This window comes from Gobio gobio, assembly GCF_949357685.1.
Source record: "Gobio gobio genome assembly, chromosome: 24".
Lineage (NCBI taxonomy): Eukaryota > Metazoa > Chordata > Actinopteri > Cypriniformes > Gobionidae > Gobio > Gobio gobio.
In genome coordinates this window covers 38,974,396-39,002,178 of record NC_137120.1, presented here as the reverse complement: position 1 = coordinate 39,002,178, position 27,783 = coordinate 38,974,396, and the positions used below count along the sequence as shown (strand labels likewise).

General features: G+C 39.3%; 1 protein-coding gene across 1 annotated transcript in view; it reads right to left on the bottom strand.

Moving 5' to 3' along the window:
• The window catches only part of plcd4a (phospholipase C, delta 4a), a gene marked incomplete at its 5' end in the record, with an annotated part of 34,007 nt that extends 6,485 nt beyond the window's left edge, over nt 1-27,522 (bottom strand). The window contains 11 exons of the mRNA XM_079807553.1: nt 4,452-4,568; nt 4,666-4,822; nt 14,877-15,044; nt 19,515-19,667; nt 22,455-22,599; nt 22,750-22,951; nt 23,300-23,531; nt 23,677-23,806; nt 24,033-24,261; nt 26,603-26,761; nt 27,483-27,522. Coding sequence (XP_079663679.1) covers nt 4,452-4,568; nt 4,666-4,822; nt 14,877-15,044; nt 19,515-19,667; nt 22,455-22,599; nt 22,750-22,951; nt 23,300-23,531; nt 23,677-23,806; nt 24,033-24,261; nt 26,603-26,761; nt 27,483-27,522 — 1,732 coding nt within the window. The remainder of the gene's footprint in view (nt 1-4,451; nt 4,569-4,665; nt 4,823-14,876; nt 15,045-19,514; nt 19,668-22,454; nt 22,600-22,749; nt 22,952-23,299; nt 23,532-23,676; nt 23,807-24,032; nt 24,262-26,602; nt 26,762-27,482) is intronic.
• Nucleotides 27,523-27,783: the final 261 nt, after the last annotated feature.

The window sequence follows — 27,783 nt, the reverse complement described above, 5'->3', positions numbered from 1 at the left end:
ATACATTTATATAATATATATAAATATAAATGTTTTATATATAAAAATAATATTTTTTTCTTAAATATATACATGCTTGTGTGTGTATTTATATATAAAATAATAATTAACATAGTACACACACATATATTATGTAAACACAAACTTTTATTTTGGATGCGATTAATCTTTTGACAGCCCTAATAAAAATGTCTAAAATTTGTCTAAATTTGATGTTGAAAGGACGTCCACAAACGACCACATTTGGACTATAAATAGCCCTTACACGGAGGTCCCACAGACGTGCTATAGACGTCGAAAAAAGACGTCGCCTGGCGTTTCAAAACCCCTTCAGTGGACTGAAAATTACTAAGAAAACACGTCACACCGACGTCACATTGCGCAGTGCGATTTTAACAATGTCTTTACTATCATTTTGGGCCTTGAAAGTGGTAATGGCATTGCTGTCTATAGGGGGATCAGAAAGCATCTACAGTCGGTTTCACTTCCACTGTAACTTTTTCTAACTTCAATTGTTTTCAGAGCAGCCTCAACTCTGATTGGTTCTATACACTATATATACTAGTGTTAGACCGATATATCGGGCCGATATTTGCGCTTTTTACGTGTATCGGCCGATACAAGTCTGCTGCGTTCGCCGATATTTTTTTTCCTGCATTATTTACAGACAGGCGTCCACAGGTCTTGCTCTCCCTCGCACATATTAATCAAAATCAACTGAGAATTGACACGATGGTAAAAGGTGGAAAGACTGAAGTTTCACGTGGAGCATTGGGAGATTTTTTCCTGAATTACCGCTGGTGTTGCCCTACAAGAGATTAAGTTCAGTGCACCTACACTCTAAACAATGCTGGGTTAAAAATAACCCAAGTTGGGTTGAAAATGGACTAACCCAGCGATTGGGTTGTTTTAAGCAAACATTTAACCCAACCGCTGGGTCAAAACAACCCAATTGCTGGGTTAGTCCATATTCAACCCAATTTGGGTTATTTTTAACCCAGCATTTTTTACAGTGTAACCATTAAATGACTAGGTTGTAAATAGTTTTAAATGAAGTATAGTACAGTCAGTGTGCACTTTATTATGCTGCTTGCTTGTTGATACTGTGCAATAGTGTAATTATTTTATTTATGCTTAAATATTTATTTTCAGAATTTATTTTCACCACTGAACTCTTTTTTTTCTTGTTCTACCTCACCTGTTTTTACTATTTGTTAAATATTGTTTTTTTTTTGTTCAATATATGTTCCTTTTTTTAAATTGTACATTTTAAATTGTTATCATCATGATCATTGTGTCATTTTTATGATGTAAATTGAGGGAGCAAAAGCAGCATCGGCTCCAAATATTGGCTCAAGAAAATCGGCAGCCCGTATCGCTCATCGGCTAAGGCTGATGAAAAAAATCGGTATCTGCACTAAAAAATCCATATCGGTCGACCCCTGATATATACCCATGAGACTAACCCATTTTTAGGGAGGGGGAGAGAGGAAATTTGGAAAACTTCTTTAACTAGCCTAAATTGCATGTTTTAGTGGTTTTCATTAAACTCTCAGGCATACAAATGTATATTGATTCATAAGAGTAGGGGAATATATAGAATAACTACTGGATTTAGTCTATAATGGTCACCACCTTTCGCCCCACTAGGGACGGCCCTGTGTGTCAGGTCCAGAAGTCACTCTTTCACCGTAAATCAATGTGTTCGGCCGTCTGTCGGAAGCTAGTTATTTTAGTTTATAAAGTTTTAGATATGGATATTTTTCTTATAAAAATGCATTCACTGCCATTATAAAGACATTTTAATTTATTGATTGTATTCGTCTGAAAGAAGAAAGTCAAATACACCTACAGTCGGATGGCTTGAGGGCGAATAAATAATGTTCATTTCTGGGTGAACTATCCCTTTCATTTGTGTTCTGAAGATCAGGGTCTTACGGGTTTGGAACGAAATCAGGTAATTAATGACAGAAATTTCATTTTAGGGTGAACTAACCCTTTAAGATGGTTTAGCTATTCTCCCAGCCTGGCCAGCCTTGGTGTTCAGCTGGTTTAGCCAATTGGTCTCCTAAAATTTCTATAAAACCATCAAACCATCGCTGCGTCCCAATTTGTATGTCCCAAATTGTAGTATGTTGAAAAGAGTATCCCAAAGATACGGATGGTCTACTATTTCCGGTCAGAATTCGAATGATCGACGCACACTCAAACGGCTGATATTGTCCACAACCCATTGCAAGATGGACGAGGATTCGATTAGAGCTACAAATGCGGATAAGAAGTGTTAAAAAAACTACAAACATGGCGGTTATGCGAGTCCGCCGGTTAAGTAGAGAGGGTTATGCCGCGTTCCAGGCAACCCGTAACCCATGTTTTTCCAACCTTCTACCCGTGAAAGTGCACTGGAACGGCAGTCAAACCCGTGACTTCCCACCCGTGAACTCGTACTAGATCGATGTACTCCCAGTTACGAGATCTGACGTCACATAGCTCGCGAAACAACAATGACAGCCCCGTACGGATGCGGTGTTTATGAAACAAATTTACAATTAACGTTAAATAAAAGGTATAACAGCTTCTCTTGCCGTAAGCGTCATTTTTCCCCTCAAATAAGCAAGTGAGCACCTTTGGCGATAGAAAGGATTGTAAATTTAGCATAAGCCTCATACGGTCCCGACATGCTTTGTTTACATCTAGCTACCACACGATTCCTTGCGCTCAGGCATTTTGGCGTGACTTTGCCTGGAACGCTACAAAGTCGTGAGTCGTGGTTTGAAGTTGTAACTTACGGGCTCAAAAACCTGCCTGGAACGCAGCATTAGATAAAGGAGTTTGAGTGAGAAATTATCAGTATTTAACCTTACGAAAAGATATTTTTTCAATATTATCCACATTATATTTCACCTGCAGCAGCGTTGAGAACTTTTGTACTGATAAGTTTAGCCATTAACTTTGCAAACACATGAGAGGAGTCTCTGCATTAAAGACCCACGAATGGCAGATCAACGTGCGACTAAATTTCTCTCCGATACGGTGGGAAATTAAACTAAATGTGGAGGATTTTAACTGTGACTATGATTGACAGGTTTAAACGGTGACGGGATGCACGTAACTAAGCGACAGAGTCAGTTATAGATGACGAAGTAGTAGTATGTCTCAAAGCTTGCATACTCTTCGGCTACACACTCAAAAGTATGTACTTTTTCTTCGCAAAAAGAGTAAATACTTTTACGTTGTAGTATAATGTCAAAATTGCGTCTACCGCGTCTAGTTTCACGCGCGAACATTTTGAATGCATTCGCGCGTCCGCGGCGAATTGGACGCACGTAGAAATCGAGCGCTGGAAGAGAAATTGACGAGCGTTCAAGGCGCTCCAGGAGAAATATGTCATAAAACACCACTGCCTCTTAATTTTCATTAAAAAGATATATTAAACATTAATAGCCACACAAATGTGGTCCAGGCAACTCCTACATTATCTTCACTGCATGTATATTTAAATATCCTTAACAAATAAAGTTATTAAATTTCTCTTTGCCCTCAGTCAAAACGATTTGGCAGACAACAAATGATGATTCATGAGAGCAAAGATCGGCCATTAGATCCACACAAGATGAATTATTTCTCATGTTTAACCACTACAGGACATCAGAGCCAGCGGCAGACGGCAGAAGGACTGGCCGAGGAAAGGCTGCTCTCGCCGGGGTTAATGAGCGCTGAGCGCCCGGTGATCGCCTGGAGCTCACTATCTATTTTTCAGATTTGAGCTTTAAACAACTACATTCTCACCTGAAAAGTCTTAAAACTACATTTTGTGACACAATAGTAGTATTTTTAAATTATGCAGGGTTTCTCATGACGTCACTTCACCACGTGACAGCAGCGAGCAGGCTCCTGATTGGTTAACGCGGCGCGAATTGACGGCAAAGTTAAAATTTTTCAACTCGGGCGTCAGATTCGAATTCGCTTCAGATGCGTGAATGCACAAAAGCACCACTTGCGTGTAACGTGCGTATCGCGCAAGACGCTCAATTTGCGTCATTCGCGCAAATGAGGCGGATTTGCGTCCTTCGCGCCACGCGAAACGCGCCTTTCCATTGACTTAACATTGAAATCACTCGCGCCAGACGCTCTATTCGCATTTGGTGTAAACGCAGCATAAGTAGGCGAATTGGGACGTAGCAATAGTAACCTAACCAGCTTGATTGCTAGCTAAAACCAGCATGTCTCTTGGTTAAAGCAAAGGTTGTAAATCTGCATTTTTCAAAAGACTAGTAAGACAAATTCCTAGTAAGACCCAACAATTAGATATTAATCACATAGTTCATCAATAGAAAATATTCTAAAATTCTATGAAAGCTCTCAAGAAACATATCTTAGCTAGGCTAGCTGAAACAGAATCTCATGGATTACTAAAACAAACAAACAATTGAAATCCTTTACGGTCTCACCAATTTGGCACCCTGCGTTCCACATGTCCTGTGGGTTGAAGTTGGATGAGTCTGTTCTCAAACCACTGGGGTAAACCCGGCTCAACTGACGAGCATTATGATGAACAAACTCCACTCCTGTAGCACAGAGACAAAGTAATACAATACAATTCTCTAAAAAAAAAAAAAATTAATTAATGAGATGTATAAGCAGTCAGACTTGTGTTTCCTTTACCTGTCTCCCTTATGTGTTTCCGGGCCTTCGACTCGGTGAAGGAGGAGATCTCGTAAAACTTGGAGTGAATTCGTGAATGTTTAAAGCTGCTAAAGTGGACACTCTTGCAGTAAACCACACAGTCGGACAGCTCTTTAGACAGACGCTGCTTGGATTTCTAGATGGCACAAAAACAGTCCTTCAGTTCAGTTCCACATTGGTTTCATTATCTCAGCCTTAGGTGGTTCCACTGACCAGGCTGATCTTTTCAATGGTTTTAAAGGGTTTGCGGACACTTGTCAGCAGCTCAGGCCGTCGAGGCAAGCTTGCCACCCAGCTGAACACCAGCAAACCATCTTTTTAGCTATCGGTTCACACTGATTTTGTCCACAATTTGGCTGCCTGAGACAAATTTTGATTCTTCAGACACTAGGCCAAAATCTTGAGTCTATGATCTTGGGCAGTGTTGGGGGTCACGCATTACAAGTAACTTGAATTACGTAATAATATTACTTTTTCCAAGTAACTAGTAAAGTAACGCATTACTTTTCAAATTTACAACAAAATATCTGAGTTACTTTTTCACATTAATTTGACTGACAGTTCTCCTGCCCCCATGTTGAGAATAATAAGTGCAGAGGCGTGTGTGTGTGAACATGAGGGTTATTGTAGTTCTAGACTAAATGTGAGCATTTTTTTATCTCACTTGCGCAATAAAGATTCTGTACACCTCAAAATGAATAAAATCAGTCAAATGCAAAATCAGAGTACTATGCAAACCTCCGATAATTAAATGTTAAATAAAACAACTATTTTTATGCATAATCTACCTTTATATTTAACTTACCAATGTCTTGCTGCTGACCTTTGATGATGAAAATGACTAGATTTTTAGTTTTTATTGGTAAAACTTTTTCTCCTGTGTCCTATTCTCCCATTATCCAGAATGGCAGAAGAGCTGCGCCCTCTACTGTTCATGCGGGAATTTGCATTTTTACCTCAGCCTGGGGCTTATTATTTAAATTTTGGTATGAAGAGGTCTTTACCGTTGCACAAAAATATAACTTTGTTATAAACAAAAACAAAAACAAGCCCAGCCCAGATGAGAAAAAGTAACGCAAAAGTAACGTAACGCATTACATTTCTTAAAAAGTAACTAAGTAACTCAATTATTTACTTTTTAAGGGAGTAACACAATATTATAACGCATTACTTTTCTTAAAAAGTAACCAAGTAACTCAATTAGTTCCTTTTTAAGGGAGTAACACAATATTATAACGCATTACTTTTCTTAAAAAGTAACCAAGTAACTCAATTAGTTCCTTTTTAAGGGAGTAACACAATATTGTAACGCATTACTTTTCTTAAAAAGTAACCAAGTAACTCAATTAGTTCCTTTTTAAGGGAGTAACACAATATTGTAACGCATTACTTTTCTTAAAAAGTAACCAAGTAACTCAATTAGTTACTTTTTAAGGGAGTAACGCAATATTGTAATGCATTACTTTTCAAAGTAACTTTCCCCAACACTAATTTTGAGTTTGACATGTTCGCCGATTAATGACGATGAAATTCTGGGAGGGTCCGAAGATTTGACACACAGTCCTGCAGTGTGACTTCTACGACAACGTCAAATCAAAAACCAATATGAGCGCCAAACCTGATGACGACAACAACAAACCAACACCTTGGTCCACATTGACTCCTCAGTTTTCTTTTCAAGAGAATCCATGACCAAAATTAACATTTTTGCTGGCTAGTTAATACTGCATGTAATGCAGCTTACAGTCACTGAACGTGTCATGGATTGATGATGTAAAACTCTTGCGTGTATCCGTTTTTAACGCATCTTGACTGCCGAACAGTCTGACAGTAATGGCATCTGAGATCCCACAGTGTGACAGGGTTAGTTCACCCAAAAATGAAAATGACTTCCCCTCATGTCGTTCGACACCCGTCAGACCTCTGTTCATCTTCGGAACACAAATGAAGATATTTTAGTGTAAATCCGATGGCTCAGAAAGGCCTCCATTGGCTCAATGCACGGTTCACTCTCAAGACCCTTAAAAGGCACTAAAGACGTCGTTACAAAGTCCATCTCACTACAGCGGTTCTACAATAACTTGAATAGTAAAAAAAAAAAAAACCAACTAAATAACGACATATTGTGATGACCGATTTCAAAACACGGCCTCATGAAGCTTCGAAGCGTTATGAATCAGTGAGTCGAATCATGATTCGGATCGCGTGTCAAACCGCCAAACTGATGAAATCACGTGACTTTGGCGATCCAAACCGCTGATTCGCTGATTCATAACGCTTCGAAGCTTCATGATGCCGTGTTTTGAAATCGGTCATCACTATATAAGTCGATATTTAGGGTTTTTTTGCGCACAAAAACTATTCTTGTCGCTTCATAAAGTTATTGTAGAATCACTGTAGTGAGATGGACTTTGTAACGACATCTTTAGTGTCTTTTAAGGGTCTTGAGAGTGTAAAGTGCATTGTGCCAATGGAGGCCTTTCTGAGCCATCGGATTTACACTAAAATATTTCAATTTGTGTTCCGAAGATGAACGGAGGTCTTACGTAGTGTTGTAGTCAAGACCACCTAAACCGAGACCAAGGCGAGACCAAGACCAGTGTGTGCCAAGACCAAGATTTTGTGGGGTTGAGACCAAGACAAGACCAAGACCAGACCAGCAGTCCTTAAATTCATCTAAAATATCCATATCTACTTAATTAATAAATACAATTACAATAGTAAGACGCTGTTACCTATCAAATCACTAACAATAAAATTCATGGCACAGAAGTTGCATCTGAATTGGTACAATTACACCTGCATAAATAATGTTCAGAATAATTTAACATGAAAACATTATTTAACAGTCACGGAATCCTTTATTCAACCGATTTGTTCAAAGCAGTTGTTGCCGAATTAGCAAAGACACAGTTTAAAATGTATTTTTTTAATATTAACTTCTTTTTTAGTGAATGTTTGTATAAATCAATATCATTTGCAATCACGGTTATATTCATGAAAACAGCTCTCTTGCTCTTGTGATATTGCTTAATTATATTTTATGTTATATAAAAAAAATGAATTCTCAGAATTTTGTGGGCATTTATATTAATTTTGGGCATTTTTGAGACAATGCTGCATTGATTTTGAACCCAGCAGCACAGTAACAAAAGAAAATCACATTACAAAGAAGTTTTTGAAGAGATTGAGTAAGTTTTACATCAAATCACATCAATGATGTTAAATCAGACGATGCACCAGCAATTTTGTGATATCCTTGCAGTCGTGGTCTTGACCGGTCTTGAGATAAAATCCCGAGTCCTCTAAGTCCGAGACCAAGACAAGACCAAGACCTTCAAAAAATGGTCTTAAGACCGGTCTCGAGTACTACAACACTAGTCTTACGGGTGTCGAACGACATGAGGGGAAGTAATTTTCATTTTTGGGGGAACTAACCCTTTAACTGCGAACTCAAAAGACAGCTTTTAACTAGCCCAACAGCATCTAAAACCTTCCGACATGGCTGTGGTGTTTGAGAAGTCAACTAGCTAAATTGTACGATGTCGTTTTACTGTAAGCATTCAGTTCTGCTACACAAACCATTCAACACGGGACCAATTAGACAATGTCATGACAGACGACCCATGGATAATGAGGGCCGGTCTCCACCTGGCTTCATCTTACACTACCATTTGTTGGGTTTGTCCTTGCCAAACCTGCTGTGCCATCTTAACATGATATTCAACTTGCCTAGGGTGGCGTAGCCTTGATCTGGCTGGTAACCAAAAGTTGTAAGTTCAAAGCCAGCAAGGGTTAATCCTTCGAAATTGGACCCTTGAGCAAGATACTTCCAGAGGGAATATCCCTGTAGGAAGGATACTGTAATAGGGCTTTCGCACCAGGTAGTTCTAGCCATCTGGGCGGTTCCCAGAGAACTAAAAGATCCCCTAGGAATGTTTTCCTGGTTGCATTCGCACCGCCAGTAGGAACTTTGAAGAGACGTAAGCCGAGCTTTTTGTTGTGACTTATTTTGACGACGCGGCGGCCCTTTATTTTGATGGAGATGAGAACGCCAGAGCCTGAGCACATTAGTTTAAGAGCTGTTTAACAGTCCTGTCTAAGGGAGGACGTCTTTTTTTAAGCTACCAACGTCTGTTTTACATTATAATCCCATGGAATAAACCGTGTTTTCAAAAAAGTTGTGAGTCGTGAGCGTCTTTTTCTGCAGCTCAGTGTCTTTTCAGGTTGAAAAAAGTTCAACTGTTCTGATAAAAACGCCCTACGTCAAGAGCCTTTTTGACAGTTGACCAATGACAAGCGAGTAGCGAGACCACCTGACTCGTTTCCATAACAACAAGAAAAATGCAGAGAGTGCCGGTAGATCGACTAAACAGCAGTAACAGGTCTTCAAACTCACTTTTGTTAAGTCTAAAATATGCCGCCAACCGCGCATCATCCGACCGGAGCTCCTGGAATAAATTATTGTAAACACCATACAGTTTTCTTCCCCATTTATAATGTCGTGCATCCACAAACGTTGTTGTGAACCAACATTCTCCTCCCCGTTAACTTCAAAAGCCAACGCAAGTTTCACTTTCAAGATGGCGGTGCACCTTCTTTTAATGAATTTCACGAAAACACAGCAAGGTTCGTTAACTCTGCTTATAGAAAAGGAAGAAGAAAGACTAGTTTGAATCTTTTACCATTTTAATTAATCTATGAAGCCACTGTAAACTGTATCGTTAGGCTAATTGTAATATTACAATGCTAGCTTACTTTGTTTTTAAATGACAAAGCTTGACAGTGTCACTGCTACCCGTTATATCAACTACAGACGTTGCATTCATTGATTCCGCCATGTTTCTCACTGACACGCCCCCAACTCGTACAGATCGGGGCTTAAAGAAAATCCTGAACTTCCCACTGGTATTTACGACTTCGTGGTGGCGTTCATGTGCGTTTAACTCGTAAATACGATCTTTACGACATGACTTTAATGCACCATAATATGTTATTAAATAGAACTGTTATCAAGTTTCTCTTGAAGCCAATACGGGAGTGAGTTAAACTGCAGTTCATGGACTGGCCACTAGAGGCAGACTCCAGAAGGAGCAGAATCTCATTGAGCTCATGTTAAAATGGCCGACTTTACAGCAGAAGAACACATGTTTACAGTCTAGGACAAACTGTGCTTTTAGTCTATACGGCTAATTTTGCCCTTCATGGCGACTGTGAGGGGGGGAATTTATTTACAACTCATTCGTTTACATTATATAAAGCCTTAAAGTTCTGCATAATTAAGGGCGTGGCCACTTTGACGGAGAATACAATCGAGCAGCAGCTATTAGCTCCACTAGCTGTTATTTCAAAAATGCCGGCAGTGTTGCCAGATTGGGTTGACGATTTCCAGCTCAAAAGCTCACTAAAACCCGCCCAATCCAAGAAAAAAAACGCCCAAAAGTTTAACTGCCAAAATAATGTGATATAATTGCATTGCCATGTCAATCAAGATTGATTAGCACCATTTTATTTCCTTAAAACAAAATAAAATTAAAATTAAACGAATTCCCATGAAAACGGATCAAAACAGGGCAAATACATTCAAATACAGTCATGCATGACTAAAATGTCCAAGTGGAAACTGTCAAAATCACGAAATTAACCGATGACTTTAACCCATGGGAAAACACATGCATCATTCTCAAATGTCAACAGTAAGAATAAACTCATTTAAGAGCAAAAAGTGCCCAATATCAGTGATCGGAATAAACAACGTAATTAGCAGGCATTAAACACACATTAATGAACCTAGGGGTAATGAACACATGGTTACCGAGTAGATCGTTCTCTGGGATGTGTTTTCATGAAAATCGAATGTAAAGAGTTTTATCTCTAAAAAAAGATTAGCTTATAACGCTATTATATGGGGCATAGAATAAGTAAAATTAAATCGCTAGTTAATACCACTAACAAGGCTCAAAATAACCTCACACTAACACGATAGCATAATGAGGGTCCCTACATGCAAACCGAAGCAGTGAGAACTTTGTAAGTGTACAAACAGTTTAATAAGAAGATACTTTATAAAGACAGAACATTACGTGTATACAGACAGGAGCCATCTTGGAAAACAGTCTGGACGAGTCGAGCCACGGTTGAATAATCCGCCATCTCTTTAGTGTGTATCCTTTGGAAGCACTAATCTCTGTTGCTTTCAGTTTTAAAAATATATATTTGTATTTATTTATTTTCTCTGTTGCGTTCAGTGCTTTCTTCCGGAAACAACGGACCATATGAGATTCACAGTCACAGTTCATCTCTTAGCACAGCGTTCGTGGCTCGACTTGCCCAGACTGTTTTCCAAGATGGCTCCTGTCTGTATACGCGTAATGTTCTGTCTTTATAAAGTATCTTCTTATTAAACTGTTTGTACACTTACAAAGTTCTCACTGCTTCTGTTTGCATGTAGGGACCCTCATTATGCTACCGTGTTAGTGTGAGGTTATTTTGAGCCTTGTTAGTGGTATTAACTAGCCATTTAATTTGACTTATTCTGTGTAGGGATCGACCGATATGGATTTTTTAGTGCTGATACCGATTTTTTTTCATCAGCCTTAGCCGATGACCGATACGGGCTGCCGATTTTCTTGAGCCGATATTTGGAGCCAATACTGCTTTTGCTCCCTCAATTTACATCATAAAAATGACACGATCATGATGATAATTTAAAATTTAAAAAAAGGAACATTTATTGAACTAAAAAGAACAATATTTAACAAATAGTAAAAACAGGTGAGGTAGAACATGAAAAAAAGAGTTCAGTGGTGAAACTAAATTCTGAAAATAAATATTGAAGCATAAATAAAAAAATTACACTATTGCACACAGTATCAACAAGCAAGCATCATAAAGTGCACACTGACTGTACTATACTTAAAACTATTATACTTTTAAAACTATTTACAACCTAGTCATTTAATGCTTAGGTGCACTTAACTTAATCTCTTGAAAAAAATATCGGTGAATGCAGCAGCCTGTAAAAATATATCGGCCAATATATCGGTCTAACACTAATTCTGTGCCCCATATACTAGCGTTATAAGCTAATCTGTTTTTAGAGATAAAACTCTTTACATTCGATTTTCATGAAAACACATCCCAGAGAACGATCTACTCGGTAACCATGTGTTAATTAACCCTAGGTTCATTTTTCACTGGAGTTGTCCTTTAAGAACCACTTTTCCTGGTCGGAGCTGGTGCTTTTGGTGTGGAAAGACAAAGAACCGATTTGAAACTAGGCTCTGGCTCCAAACCAACACCACCTTGGTGGAAAAGGGGTATTAGTTCCCCCAAAAGGAGTTCCTAGAACTAAAATCGATCCTAGTTCCCGCGGTGCGAACACGCCAAAATCCGGGTCCTTCCGCCAATAGTTATAGGAACTATGAAAAGGTTCCTCCGGTGCGAAAGCCCCTTAAAGGGTTAGTTCACCCAAAAATGAAAATTCTGTCATTAATTACTTACACTCATGTCGTTCGACACCCGTCAGACCTCCGTTCATCTTCGGAACAGAAATTAAGATATTTTAGTTGAAATCTGATGCTCTGAAAGGCCTCCATTGGCTCAATGCACTGAACACTCTCAAGACCCTTAAAAGGCACTAAAGACGTCGTTACAAAGTCCATCTCACTACAGTGGCTCTACAATAACTTTATGAATCGGCGACAATAGTTTTTGTGCGCAAAAAAACCCTAAATAACGACTTACATAGTGATGACGATTTCAAAACAAAGCATCATGAAGCTTCGAAGCGTTATGAGTCAGTGAGTCGATTCAGCGGTTTGAATCGCCAAATTTCAGCAGTTTGGCGGTTTGACACGCGATCCGAATCATCATTCGACTCACTGATTCATAACGCTTCAAACTGCTGAATCGACTCACTGATTCTTAACACTTCGAAGCTTCATGATGCTTTGTTTTGAAATCGTCATCACTATGTAAGACGTTATTTAGGGTTTTTTTGCGCACAAAAACTATTGTCGCCGATTCATAAAGTTATTGTAGAGCCACTGTAGTGAGATGGACTTTGTAACGACGTCTTTAGTGCCTTTTAAGGGTCTTGAGAGTGTAAAGTGCATTGAGCCAATGGAGGCCTTTCAGAGCCATCAGATTTCAACTAAAATATCTTAATTTCTGTTCCGAAGATGAACGGAGGTCTGACGGGTGTCGAACGACATGAGGATAAGTAATTAATGACAGAATTTTCATTTTTGGGTGAACTAACCCTTTAAGATAAATTCAATTAAATTAAATTCAAATGTATTTGTATAGCGCTTTTCACGATACATATCGTTTCAAAGCAGCTTCACAGAAAATGCATCTACATTACAATTTAATTGATTTGTACATGTTATGCATTTCAGAATTGCAAATATACAAGCACACAGATTAGCTAACTATCTATTATTAGTCAATATAATAGCTATGGCATAGAAATAAGAATACATGTTGTATAAATGTGTAATTGACCTAGTTAACCTAGACCAGTTATCCAACAATACTGAGTCCAAAGAGCAGGTAATGTTCAAATTAAACGCTGAACCAGTTGACGAGTTAACAAGATGACTGTATCTCGGATTGGAGAAACCAAGAGGGGTGATCCCTGACTGCCGCCAACCAGAGGTCAAAGATCAAGTGTCTCATGGTAACAGCAGCGCCAGCAAGAGCACATGGCCACCTATCAGATGGCAGAAGACCACGGAAGACATGGTCTTATCTAGCTGGGACTTTCTCTCTTGGATTTTCTTGTTTGTTTGTCTACTTCCTTCCCAAGATTGCTTCATTTTCACCCCAACTTTCATTAGCGCTTCATGTAATCAGCTCGTTTTCAGGGCCACTGTGATATTTTGCTACCTTCAATATAAGACAAGCTGGTCTATATTCGGTAAACGTGGGGGGAAAAAGTGGAAGTTTCCATGGATGATCCAAACGGAGGAGTGTGTTCAACAGGTGTAGATATGAATCTTGTGGTTAAAGTCTACGCAGACTGAAACTCTTGACTCTGATGAAGACCTGATAAACTACCAGTGAGACAAGAACGCCGTTCAATATTTTACAATCCATTGGCTTATGACGTAGCCGAAGAAATTGTACTCTAGATACTAGGGCTGGGTATTGACACAAATTTCACAATTCAATTCGATTCACAAGCTTTCGATTCGATTCAATTCAGTATCGATTATTTTGGATATGTATCAGGTATACTACATGGAACATTTTCTAATGCTGTAAACTATGGGAGTCAGTTGATACTACATTAGCCGACTAATATTGAAGGTAAAAATTAACTGATTTGTATACAAACACTTAAATGACACTAAATTATGTTTGTTTTTTAATATTAACTTAACAATTACATAATCATAATTCTACTCCAATTCGTTTTTTGTAATATAAACATTTAAATGGTGGCTGTCATAAAAACTTGCCAGATTTATTCATACATACATGCACTAAATATTGAAGAACATTGACAATGAATATCCTGTAATATGGTGAATATAATCAACAAAATGCTCCTCTCTAGAGTTAGTTTTTCTAGCTGACTAGCGAGTTTATGGACACTGGATGGTTTTTCTGAGGTAAATGTGACGTAACATGACATTGTTTACTTGCCGTTTTACGTCTTTCAGCGGTTGAAACGCTGATTGAGCTTTTCTATGTGATATGGTACGGATTTCGGGAAGTTGTCCTGTATCATTTAACACACTTTCAGAAGCTCATTCATGTTTATTTCGCGCTGTTACTGCTTTTAAGGCGGAAGAGAAGATCAGTTCATGCCGGTTCTCTTGAGCAGAGCGATCTCGCGCCACAACGGCATTTATGTTTTTGAATTTCGTAAAAAATAGACGTAATTTGAAATCTGAGACTTTGTTTCATATCAATAGTAATAAAGCGCAAAGATTATAGCGATTTATTGGATGGGAGGCGCGCAACAATGTTTATTTCATTCATTAACTGAAAACAGGATGACTAATCGATTCTTGGGATTTAAGATATTGTTTTGTAAAAGTGAGAATCGATTAAAATCGAGAAATCGATATTTTTTTACCCAGCCCTACTAGATACTTTTGCTAGGGTTCAAACGTACGACTTTTCTGTGACCAGCTCAGATCTTTACCCACTAATATGAATTGAAAGCATCACTGTACCTTGCCTCTATGTCGTATGCTGTCATTGCGATGATGGTCATCATCAATTTCAGCAGTCTCCTCTTCTTCGCTCACCTCTCCTGTCAAAGGGTCATCCACCACTCCATTCATGCTATCCTCTAATCCGCCTATCTTCTTTCCTTTCAACAGAATCTTCCCTTTCAGATCCTACACATACAAACACACACAAATATGGAGAGGATACACTTTCATCAGCAACCGTCTGAAAACTCATACAGTAACAGAATTTAACAGTGAACATACAAACTAGAAATTAGCACTAGAAAAAAAACGAGCGGTTGGTCGAATTGGAATCCATCTCTTTTAAAGGAACACGCCGACTTTTTGGGACTTTAGCTTATTCACTGTATCCCCAGAGTTAGATAAGTCCACACACACCATTCTCATCTCCGTGCCATAACTCTGTCTGACGCACCCACCGCTAGCCTAGCTTAGCACAAAGACTGGAGGTGAATGGCTCCAGCTAGCCTAGCTTAGCACAAAGACTGGAGGTAAATGGCTCCAGCTAGCCTAGCTCAGCACAAAGACTGGAGGTAAATGGCTCCAGCTAGCCTACTGCTCAATAAGTGACAAAATAACGCCAACATTTTCTTATTTACATGTTGTGATGTGTATAGTTACATCGTGTACTAAGACCGACGGAAACTGAAAAGTTGTGATTTTCTAGGCCGATATGGCAGGAACTATACTCTCATTCCTGCGTAATAATCAAGAGCTGTGAGCCGCCCCATGAGTGAAGCGGCGCAATGATATTACACAGTGCCTGAAAATAGGCTAACTTCCGTCAACATAACCAACATGACAACCTTCTCACACAGATGTAACTACACACATCACAACATGTAAATAGGAAAATGTTGGCGTTGTTTTGTCACTTATTGAGCAGTAGGCTAGCTGGAGCCATTTACCTCCAGTCTTTGTGCTAAGCTAGGCTAGCTGGAGCCATTTACCTCCAGTCTTTGTGCTAAGCTAGGCTAGCTGGAGCCATTTACCTCCAGTCTTTGTGCTAAGCTAGGCTAGCTGGAGCCATTTACCTCCAGTCTTTGTGCTAAGCTAGGCTAGCTGGAGCCATTTACCTCCAGTCTTTGTGCTAAGCTAGGCTAGCGGTGGGTGCGTCAGACAGAGTTATGGCACGGAGATGAGAATGGTGTGTGTGGACTTATCTAACTCTGGGGATACAGTGAATAAGATAAAGTCCCAAAAAGTCGGCGTGTTCCTTTAAAGGAATCAATGAATTTGTACCTAAACTAGCAAGACTTCCTTGGTCAATTAGCTTCACCAGGAAGTCCATGCTAGTGGCTAACAGCTATGGAGGACTTGATATGGCGCTTTTGGAAAAAAACCCTGCTGAAACGACGAATGTGGTGTGAAGGCAAGGGCGTAGTTTTGGTTTGAACATTGGGGGGGTTGAAGTGTGAACCGTTTAGCGGTTCTTCCTCATGCGATTTATTTATTTATTTGTATGTTAAATTTATCAAAATGGTCTTTTGTGGCATCATCCACACATGCGTTGAATACATAACTGCAAAAAAAGTGATAGCCTAGTTAGCAATTACTTGTTTACATAGGATATGATGTATTTGTATTTTACTTAAGCACCTAAAAATGTTAATTTTCTGTCATCTTTTGGAATATCTGAAAGCCAGGTTTACCAAGCCTATGTCATAATTAGCAGAACACTTTTTTTTAATTCAAGAAGGTCCACTTGATTCTAACGTGTACTTGGCCTTATGAAAAAGTAACTTCTTGTAATTGTTTTTACTATAGCATTCGTTACAGTAATGAGGTAAGACCATTAGTGACTCCTCAGTTCAATGCTAAGGCCATGTACTTACATTTTTTTTTCTTTTTTATAGCTATAGCATTTGTAATGGAAAATAGCAACATACACGTTTAGAAACTATAGCTACAACACGCCACAGTTGTAATATAAATCTTTAGTCAAGTCAAGTCAGCTCTTTACACACACAGATGCTTCAGAGCAGCTTCACAGTGATAGGAAAAGAGTTTTGTTTTAGATGAAAAGCTAAAGTAAGTTTTTGATTGATTAATTTCTGTTGTAAAAACACATGTAAAAATATATATTCCACAAAATGAAAACAATAATGTAAATATTATTATTATAAGTGTGAATCAAAAAATGAAAAGCGCATTTTTAAAAAATAAGCATGATTTCATCTCTTAAATGTCTTAGTGTGTGTTTTGGTCATAATTTAGACTTCTTTTAAATCTAATTTCAGTTTTTTATCTCATTTAATAGGACTTTTAATCATAATTTTGATTTTTAAGTCAGAATTTTTAATTTCAACTGTTCATCTCACAATGACTTAGCATGTCATATTTTTTTACTTTTTATCTAATAATGAGGACTTTTAAATCATATTTTCAACATTTTATCTTATAATTACAACTTAGCATGTCGTATTTTCGACTTTTTATCTCACTATCATGACTTTTAAAATCGTATTTTTGACTTTTTATTCAATAATGAGGACTTTTAAAATCATATTTTCAACATTTTATCTTATAATTATGACTTAGCATGTCATATTTTTGTCTTTTTATCTAATAATGAGGACTTTTAAATCATATTTTCAACATTTTATCTTATAATTACAACTTAGTATGTCCTATTTTCGACTTTTTATCTCACTATCATGACTTTTAAAATCGTATTTTTGACTTTTTATTCAATAATGAGGACTTTTAAAATCATATTTTCAACATTTTATCTTATAATTATGACTTAGCATGTCATATTTTTGTCTTTTTATCTAATAATGAGGACTTTTAAATCATATTTTCAACATTTTATCTTATAATTACAACTTAGTATGTCCTATTTTCGACTTTTTATCTCACCATCATGACTTTTAAAATCATATTTTTGACTTTTTATCTAATAATGAGGACTTTTAAAATCATATTTTCAACATTTTATCTTATAAATATGACTTAGCATGTCATATTTTTGTCTTTTTATCTAATAATGAGGACTTTTCAAATCATATTTTCAACATTTTATCTTATAATTACAACTTAGCATGTCGTATTTTCGACTTTTTATCTCACTATCATGACTTTTTAAATCGTATTTTTGACTTTTTATTCAATAATGAGGACTTTTAAAATCATATTTTCAACATTTTATCTTATAATTATGACTTAGCATGACGTATTTTCGACTTTTTATCTCACTATTATGACTTTTAAAATCATATTTCTGATTTATCTAATAATGAGGACATTTAAAATCATATTTTCATAATTGTATCTCTTAATTATGACTTTATGATAATTTAAATGAATAGTTGAATATTTAGTGTCCCCTTTGGTGCAAAATCTATTCCCTTAACAGATTATCTCTTAGTAAATTTAGTCAGGGTGTAGTCAAAATGTGCCACAATAAATACAACAGAACGTGATGATTTTGAGTAAAGGTGGTCATGAGTAGTGGAAAAAGCTTTTCTAATTTATGTTGGTGCAGAATGATGTTGTCTTTTTAGTTCTAGGTCACGTTCGACTTTCTCCAGAGCGTTTTAAAGCGGTGAATTCTCAATAGAATTAGCATTAGCGATAGGAACTGCTCGCGTAAATCTTATCACACTTTTGGAGCGCGTTGGTGAATGTGCGCAGAGTATGCGGTGATTCACGCATAATTATAAACTTCAGTCATATTGCGCATATTAACTGCAACTTTCAGTTTGTGCGGGAACTTAGTGCTTATAAAAGCTTTGGATGCGCGATGTATATAATTAATGAATAGCCTGATTCTATGTTTCCATTAACCAGGCTATAAATATTTGGGGAGTTGCACGAACTACGCCCATGTGCATGTATCCCCACCAGGCTTATAAACTCGAAATAATTAATCAGTCAACAAACTTCACTGCAAAACATGATTTTCTTACTTAGTATTTTTGTCTTGTTTTCAGTCCAAATATCTAAAAAATCTTACAGTAAGAAGCATTTACTAGACAAGCAAAAGTTTTTGTCTTATTTTGGGGGAAAATAACTCAAAATTAAGGCGGTTAAAATAAGCAAAATAATCTGCCAATGGGGTAAACAAAATAATCTTAATTCAAACAGAAAACAAGATTATTTTGCTTAGCCCATTGGCAGATTATTTTGCTTATTTTAAGTACTTTTGAGTTATTTTCCCCCAAAATAAGACAAAAACTTTTGCTTGTCTAGTAAATGCTTCTTACTGTAAGAGTTTTTCGATATTTGGACTGAAAACAAGACAAAAATACGAAGTAAGAAAAGCATTTTAGATGCTAGCCTTGACAAGCAAGGTAATTCAAGAGATGACCTGTTTTTTTTTTTTTCCAGCAGGGTCGTATGCGTTTGTGGGGGGGGAATATTGTTGTTCGCTTTAATAATTAAGTGTGGCTGGGTCGCGTGGACATAGATCATGTGACTGCCAGTCCAGGTGAAAGTGAATGTATCATAGAGAGGTCACTGCACTCTGAACTCTGATACACACGTCTGCTTGCGCGGTGGAAACTTCACGATCTTTGAGAACACTTAAAGATGAATGACTAGTGCTAGACATTTACTGCAACTAAGTTGACTTGTTAAGTACTTGACCGCATGCATCCATGCTCTCCGGCTCACCTCTGGGGATGGAAGGCCGATGGGAATCTTTCCATCTAAAGTGCTTTTCAGCAGCTTGTCTCCCAGGATCTGGGTGAGGTGTTGGGCCATGACTTTCTGCTGCTCTACACTGCAGTGGTTCTCAATGGACAGGATGACAGGGTACTGCGATGCCTGAGGAGGGGAGAGTGTGTGCGTGTGTGTGTGAATAAGTGATGGAGTGAAATGAAACACTCGACAGAAAACAGCGGCTAACACACTGCTAGGCAGGGGTCGACTGCCCTAGATCACATTACACACAAACAGAAGGGCATGGTGCCCTGGCCCCAGCCTGTCACACACACACACAGATGCAAGCAAGTACAGTACTCTAACCTGGTTTAGAAAGAGTAAAGATGAAGAGATAAAGAAGAGGTTTATAAAAAAGTACTTAATTAATACCACATTTATATCCAACATGGTATTTCTATAAGATCTATAAGAAAAAGTACTGTGGCACCATAGTTCAGTGATAGAATCAGATGGTTATACTAGGGTATTTAGAAATATACCATGGTACAAAAATTAATGTGCCATGATAATGAAACGGTATTCCAAAATACCATGGTAATACCTTCAATCACCCTGGTATATAAACTACACTCACCTAAAGGATTATTAGGAACACATACTAATACCAGAGAATGTCTAATATGGCGAGAAGTTTCACTCTCACTGAACTTCCGGCTTCTGAACTGGTTGCAGTTCCTCTCTGATTCCATATGAGGGCGCTCACAGGACGAGTGCAGAATGAATGGAGGTCTATGGCGCTATACCAATAAAAATCCACTTTTCTCAGGATATAATTTTTTATCTAGTAATTTGAATGTTGTATTCGAAAGGAAATACAAATAAATTACACATTGCTGGGTGTTAGATTTTTTAGAGTCACTTATTTGCTTTAAAAAGTCTTTTAAAGTGTCAATGACGTCATACACATGTACGACCAGAGATACTGCTTAACGGCAATCCTTCAGTCGCTCTGGTGCTTTCGCGCTCTGCACTTTCTTTTCTCTCGAGGCATCGACAACACAGCTGACACAGGTAAATACACGTGCTAGAAGAGTTTTTGTTTTGTTTGTTTCTGGTCCCGCTTCAGATGACACGATGCCATCAAGCGGGATCTCTGGTCGTAATCAGTCCTTCACTGACCAATCAGCGTTCATTAGCAGAATGCTAGCGTGTTATGGACAACAACAACTCAACCTGTAAGAAATCAAAAGGACATAAGTACTCGTTCATTCAACTTTCGACCTAAAACCCATGTTGAACTTGCAAAATCTACAATCATTTCTGAGATTTCTCAACGGCAATCGGGTGAAAGAGACAAATTTAGCCGTCAAGCCCCATTGACTTCCATTCATTTTGCACTCATGGCGATCGCCCCCAGTGGAACTCTGGTGGTACTACAACCAAAATTCTGTACAACAGGGCTTAATAGGGAGTGGGCAGGCTCTCCGTAGACGGGCTCTGCTAATACTGTGTTTGACCCCCTTTCGCCTTCAGAACTGCCATAATTCTACGTGGCATTGATTCAACAAGGTGCTGAAAGCATTCTTTAGAAATGTTGGCCCATATTGATAGGAGAGCATCTTGCTGTTGATGGAGATTTGTGGGATGCACATCCAGGGCACGAAGCTCCCGTTCCACCACATCCCAAAGATGCTCTATTGGGTTGAGATCTGGTGACTGTGGGGGCCATTTTAGTTCAGTGAACTCATTTTCATGTTCAAGAAACCAATTTGAAATGATTGGAGCTTTGTGACGGGGCATTATCCTGCTGAAAGTAGCCATCAGAGGATGGGGACATGGTGGTCATAAAGGGATGGACATGGTCAGAAACAATGCTCAGGTAGGCCGTGGCATTTAAACGATTCCCAATTGGCACTAAGGGGCCTAAAGTGTGCCAAGAAAACATCCCCCACACCATTACACCACCACCACCAGCCTGCACAGTGGTAACAAGGCATGATGGATCCATGTTCTCATTCTGTTTACGCCAAATTCTGACTCTACCATCTGAATGTCTCAACAGAAATCGAGACTCATCAGACCAGGCAACATTTTTCCAGTCTTCAACTGTCCAATTTTGGTGAGCTCGTGCAAATTGTAGCCTCTTTTTCCTATTTGTAGTGGAGATGAGTGGTACCCGGTGGGGTCTTCTGCTGTTGTAGCCCATCCGCCTCAAGGTTGTGCGTGTTGTGGCTTCACAAATGCTTTGCTGCATACCTCGGTTGTAACGAGTGGTTATTTCAGTCAAAGTTGCTCTTCTATCAGCTTGAATCAGTCGGCCCATTCTCCTCTGACCTCTAGCATCAACAAGGCATTTTCTCCCACAGGACTGCCACATACTGGATGCTTTTCCCTTTTCACACCATTCTTTGTAAACCCTAGAAATGGTTGTGTGTGAAAATCCCAGTAACTGAGCAGATTGTGAAATACTCAGACCGGCCCGTCTGGCACCAACAACCATGCCACGCTCAAAAATGCTTAAATCACCTTTCTTTCCCATTCCGACATTCAGTGTGGAGTTCAGGAGATTGTCTTGACCAGGACCACACCCCTAAATGCATTGAAGCAACTGCCATGTGATTGGTTGATTAGATAATTGCATTAATGAGAAATTGAACAGGTGTTCCTAATAATCCTTTAATAATTCAGGTGAGTGTATACCATCACTATACCATGAAACAGTATTTTTTGAATGTCAAAATAGTTTTACATTATTTTAGTAACACTATTATAATGCCAATACCATGGTATTCCTTGATGTACCTTAAAAAAAACATGTAAATACCATGTTTTTTGAATATCATTCATTATCATGACATTTGAAAGTACTGATAGCATAACTATACCATGGTACCACCACAGTTATTTTTTGTTAGGAACTCACAGCTGTGAAAGAGTGAATGAACATACTTTGAAGGCATAGTTGCTCAGCACAGTGACAACATCCTTGAAGAAGATCTTGGAGGTCAACGTGTGTCCATGGTAGACGATTGGTTCTCCATTTGGTCCATCCCAGCAGTCCACTTCTACACATCGACAGCCACGTTTCAGTGCCCTGAAAAGTTCATATTTATGAATATAACAATGTGCACCATCTGTATCTTTTATACCAGATAAATGCTCATTCTAACATGGAAAAGCGCTGATTGAGTGTTTTGTGGGTTAGGGAACGCCTGCTTGATAAAGGGTTTGAAAACATGCGTACCGTATATAGCCTTCCACGCTGCTTTGTCCTCTGATTTGGTCCTCCAGGAGGTATGTGTTATGAGAAGATGATATGAAGTAATGGGAGAGAGGCTGAGTCATGTCCTGGTATAGTTCCACCATGGTAGGGTTGAAGATGGAGCCCTCTGATGAGCTCAGGTACATCAGGAAACCATCAAATGTCATTGCTTGTAACATTTTTGCTGGAGTCAAGAACACAAAATGCAGCATTAAGTTACCTGGAACTAAAAGTGATCAAGTTTGAAAGTTAAACATTTGTTTGGGACAGGAAGCCAAACCCCCAAAGATGACCCGAACAGATCAATGGCAAGTGGAAAGTAATTGCAAGTGCAGCATTAAGTTACCTGGAACTAAAAGTTATCGAGTTTGAAAGTTAAACATTTGTTTGGGACAGGAAGCCAAACCCCCAAAGATGACCTGAACAGATCAATGGCAAGTGGAAAGTAAAATACAAACAACATAAGCTTTGAAGAAACTTGAGCAAGAAAAGTACAACTCCGTTAGCTATGCTTCATCACAAAATGACTTACCCGTGTCTGAAGGTTCATAGCGTTCAATGAGATTGAGTGCATACTGCTGAACTCCATCCTTGTGTAGCTGCTCATCCTGCAGGAAATCTTTCAGATCTTGGAGCGTTAGCTTCTGCCCATTACCCGAATATTCCTGAAACACTCGCAGGACGTCTTCACGCTGAGTCAGCATCTTATAGAACAGCACAAACTCATCGTCTTCAAGAGTACCTGACTGAGATTTGTCCGCCATCTGCAGAACAAGAGAAGCTCTAAAATGTACAAATACAAACTGGCTGGAAATGGATCACCAAATAATGACACAAGTGTGTCAAAACCATTGAACTGAAGCTACATCAAGCAGTGCAATCGTAGCTTGGCCGTGAAAGTGCAGTTACCGTAAAGAGACGGAGAGCGTGATGCTCATTCATGTCCACGTTCATCATCTTCAAAAGATCTCTGACCTCCTTAAAGTTCATCCGCCCATCTCTGTCTTTGTCTGCCTTTTTAAACCAATCACATATCCATCTGGAAGCAGCAATTAAGGGAAAACCAACGTGCTTCAAATGATTTACCAAAGTAGGACAACTAATCTGATTTCAGGTACTCGGACTTCAATCTTAAGGACATCAGATGTGCTGCTGTCCCAGTGTATTTAAGTGTCTTTTAGCCTGTGTGAATCCTTTGTGTGTGAGTAAGATGGACAGAGAGCGGAATGATAGACAGATAGATAAAGAGTCACAGTAAAGGATACTGGTCTAGTTTCTCTCTCTGCCCCATGTTCTCCAGGTTATCGATGAGTTTGCGTATCCCATTTATCCATGATCGTGCCTCCTCTGCTGATTCGGCCACTAAATCCAAGTTGCCCCGTCGGCCACGAAACACAAGGGTGAAGCAGCGGTCAGGTGGGAACTCATCAGCAATGCTAAGCAGAACCTCAGATTGGTGTCCTTCCCGCACGGCCTCCACATCGCCCACAGAAACTATATATACACATAAACAAACATTTAATTTAGCTATCCAAATAGGGACAAACCCTAAGAGTTAGAGTAAAGAACAGACCAATTTTTAACCCAACAAGGCCCACACCCAGACCAATGCCACATCTATGTGGTCTTGAGAGATGTTAGTACCAAACAAAAACAAGATCAAGACTTTGACCCCCCAGCCAAACACTACACCCTGTCTAGAGCATGAGGTACCCAATCCTGCTCCTGGAGGGCGAATATCCAAAATCAAGACTTTGACCCCCCAGTCAAATACACCCTGTCTAGAGCATGAGGTACCCAATCCTGCTCCTGGAGGGCGAATATCCAAAATCAAGACTTTGACCCCCCAGTCAAATACACCCTGTCTAGAGCATGAGGTACCCAATCCTGCTCCTGGAGGGTCAATATCAAAGATCAAGACTTTGACCCCCAATCAAATACACCCTGTCTAGAGCATGAGGTACTAATCCTGCTCCTGGAGGGGGAATATCCAAGATCAAGTCTTTGACCCCCCAGTCAAATACACCCTGTATAGAGCATGAGGCACCCAATCCTGCTCCTGGATAGCCAATATCAAAGATCAAGACTTTGAACCCCCAGTCAAATACACCCTGTCTAGAGCATGAGGTACCCAATCCTGCTCCTGGAGGGTCAATATCAAAGATCAAGACTTTGACCCCCCAGCCAAACACTACACCCTGTCTAGAGCATGAGGTACCCAATCCTGCTCCTGGAGGGTCAATATCAAAGATCAAGACTTTGACCCCGAGTCAAATACACCCTGTCTAGAGCATGAGGTACTAATCCTGCTCCTGGAGGGGGAATATCCAAGATCAAGTCTTTGACCCCCCAGTCAAATACACCCTGTCTAGAGCATGAGGCACCCAATCCTGCTCCTGGATAGCCAATATCAAAGATCAAGACTTTGAACCCCCAGTTAAATACACCCTGTCTAGAGCATAAGGTACCCAATCCTGTTCCTGGAGGGCCAATATCAAAGATCAAGACTTTGACCCCCCAGCCAAACACTACACCCTGTCTAGAGCATGAGGTACCCAATCCTGCTCCTGGAGGGTCAATATCAAAGATCAAGACTTTGACCCCCAGTCAAATACACCCTGTCTAGAGCATGAGGTACTAATCCTGCTCCTGGAGGGGGAATATCCAAGATCAAGTCTTTGACCCCCCAGTCAAATACACCCTGTCTAGAGCATGAGGCACCCAATCCTGCTCCTGGATAGCCAATATCAAAGATCAAGACTTTGAACCCCCAGTCAAATACACCCTGTCTAGAGCATGAGGCACTCAATCCTGCTCCTGGATAGCCAATATCCAAGATCAAGTATTTGACCCCCCAGTCAAATACACCCTGTCTAGAGCATAAGGTACCCAATCCTGTTCCTGGAGGGCCAATATCAAAGATCAAGACTTTGAACCCCCAGTCAAATACACCCTTTCTAGAGCATGAGGTACCCAATCCTGCTCCTGGAGGGCCAATATCAAAGATCAATACTTTGACCCCCCAGCCAAACACTACACCCTGTTTAGAGCATGAGGCACCCAATCCTGCTCCTGGAGGGCCAATATTAAAGATCAAGACTTTGACCCCCCAGCCAAACACTACACCCTGTCTAGAGCATGAGGTACCCAATCCTGCTCCTGGAGGGCCAATATCCAAGATCAAGTCTTTGACCCCCAGTCAAATACACCCTGTCTAGAGCATGAGGTACCAATCCTGCTCCTGGAGGGCGAATATCCAAGATCAAGACTTTGACCAAGTATTTCCAGGTATAACCAAGCTAATCAAGGCATTTGCAATAACTAGAAACAGCAGGTGTGTTGGAGCAAGTTACAGCTAAACTCTTAACACTGACCTTCCAGGACAGAAGGGAACACCCCTGGTCTAGAGGTTCTGAAATCACTGTGTACTCTATGAAGCTATTGTATTTCTGTCTAGGGTCATGATGTACTTGTTCTAGGCTGGTTATAGAAACACAGGAAGAGTAGATCCATGAACATCACCATTGTGACCTGAAGTTAGACACTTAACCTCAGGTTTCTCGTATTGCAGGGGTGTCCAATCCTGCTCCTTCGAGGGCCAACTTCCTGCTGAATTCTGCTCCAGCCCCAATTAAACACACCTAAACCAGCTAATCAAGGTCACTACAAACCTCCAGGCAGATGTGTTGAAACTAAACCTTGCAAAAAGGTGGCCCTCCAGAAGGAGGATTGGACACCCCTGCCTATGGGATTGTAATTGTAATACAGTACATTGCTTTGGATAAATGACTAATAATTATAGATTGTGGATTTCCGCCTTGTTAGCTCTACTTACAGGTGGAGTGGGCATTTCCAGCTTTCTTGCTCTTGTACCAAATAGTCATGCAGTCTTCTTGTAGCCGGAAATAACGCTGCTTTTTCCATGTGCGAGACTTGATTTTTCTCATCACTGTGCCGACGACCATGGACTTCAGGTTGTCATCAGCCTGGATACCTGAGGAGCAAGACCGTACAGGAGACGAAGAGGGCGAGGAGGGGTCAGACGACAGGTAATGCATCTGACCCAGATTCACATGAAAACCAAACACACAAAAACACCCCCTGTCTCTCAAGACCAGATAATGAATCCTTCTTTTGTACAGATATCAACCAGATGAGTTTTAGCGGTCCTTGTAACATGGTGTTGCTACCACTACAACCAGTAACACTTTATTTCTACTTTAGACATTCTACTAAATATAAGTAATTTTGCAGCTACATGTCAACTAGCAGTCATTAGAGTATTGGTAGTTTGTTTGCTTAATATCACTTTATTTTGATGCTCCCCCAATAGACCTTTTACTGACTATAACTTTGCAACAAACCTAACAATTTACTAATACTCTAATGAGAGTTAGTTTACATGTAGTTACAAATTAATGAGTGTTAGTTGACTTGTAGTTGCAAAGTTACTAGAATGTCTAAAGAGGTCTAGATCTATAATCTACAAGTTTAGCGACAGGAACTATTTAGACTTGTCTTTAATATTTTACATTTTTATATGCGAATCAAGATACAATCAAGCCCTTTTCTCAAGTGTGGACCTCAACAATGTAGGTTTTGAAACTGATGGACTAACCTTTATATCACCTCAAAAGTGTGGCTACATGTACAACACACAATCAGTGATTAAGGAACAAATCCCCCCCCCCCCCATAGTTTCAATGTAAACTTACGTAGGCTCCTTTCAGTAGAAGCCATTTGTCGCTCTGTCATTTTTTAGGCGTCTCCTGTTTTTTTTAATAAAGAGAGAAGAAATTCATTAAAATGTTCATAAGATATGTTTAACATACAATAACATTTACACTTTTAAATATAACGCATTAGAGGCAAGCACATTAAAGACAAAATAAATCTTGATTTTATCAGTAACACCTACATTTTAAATAACAAAAATTAACATTAACCATAAATTAAAACTTCACAAACATAAATCTGAAATATAAAGAAATTGAGCTGCATCAGTCATGCAGAGTA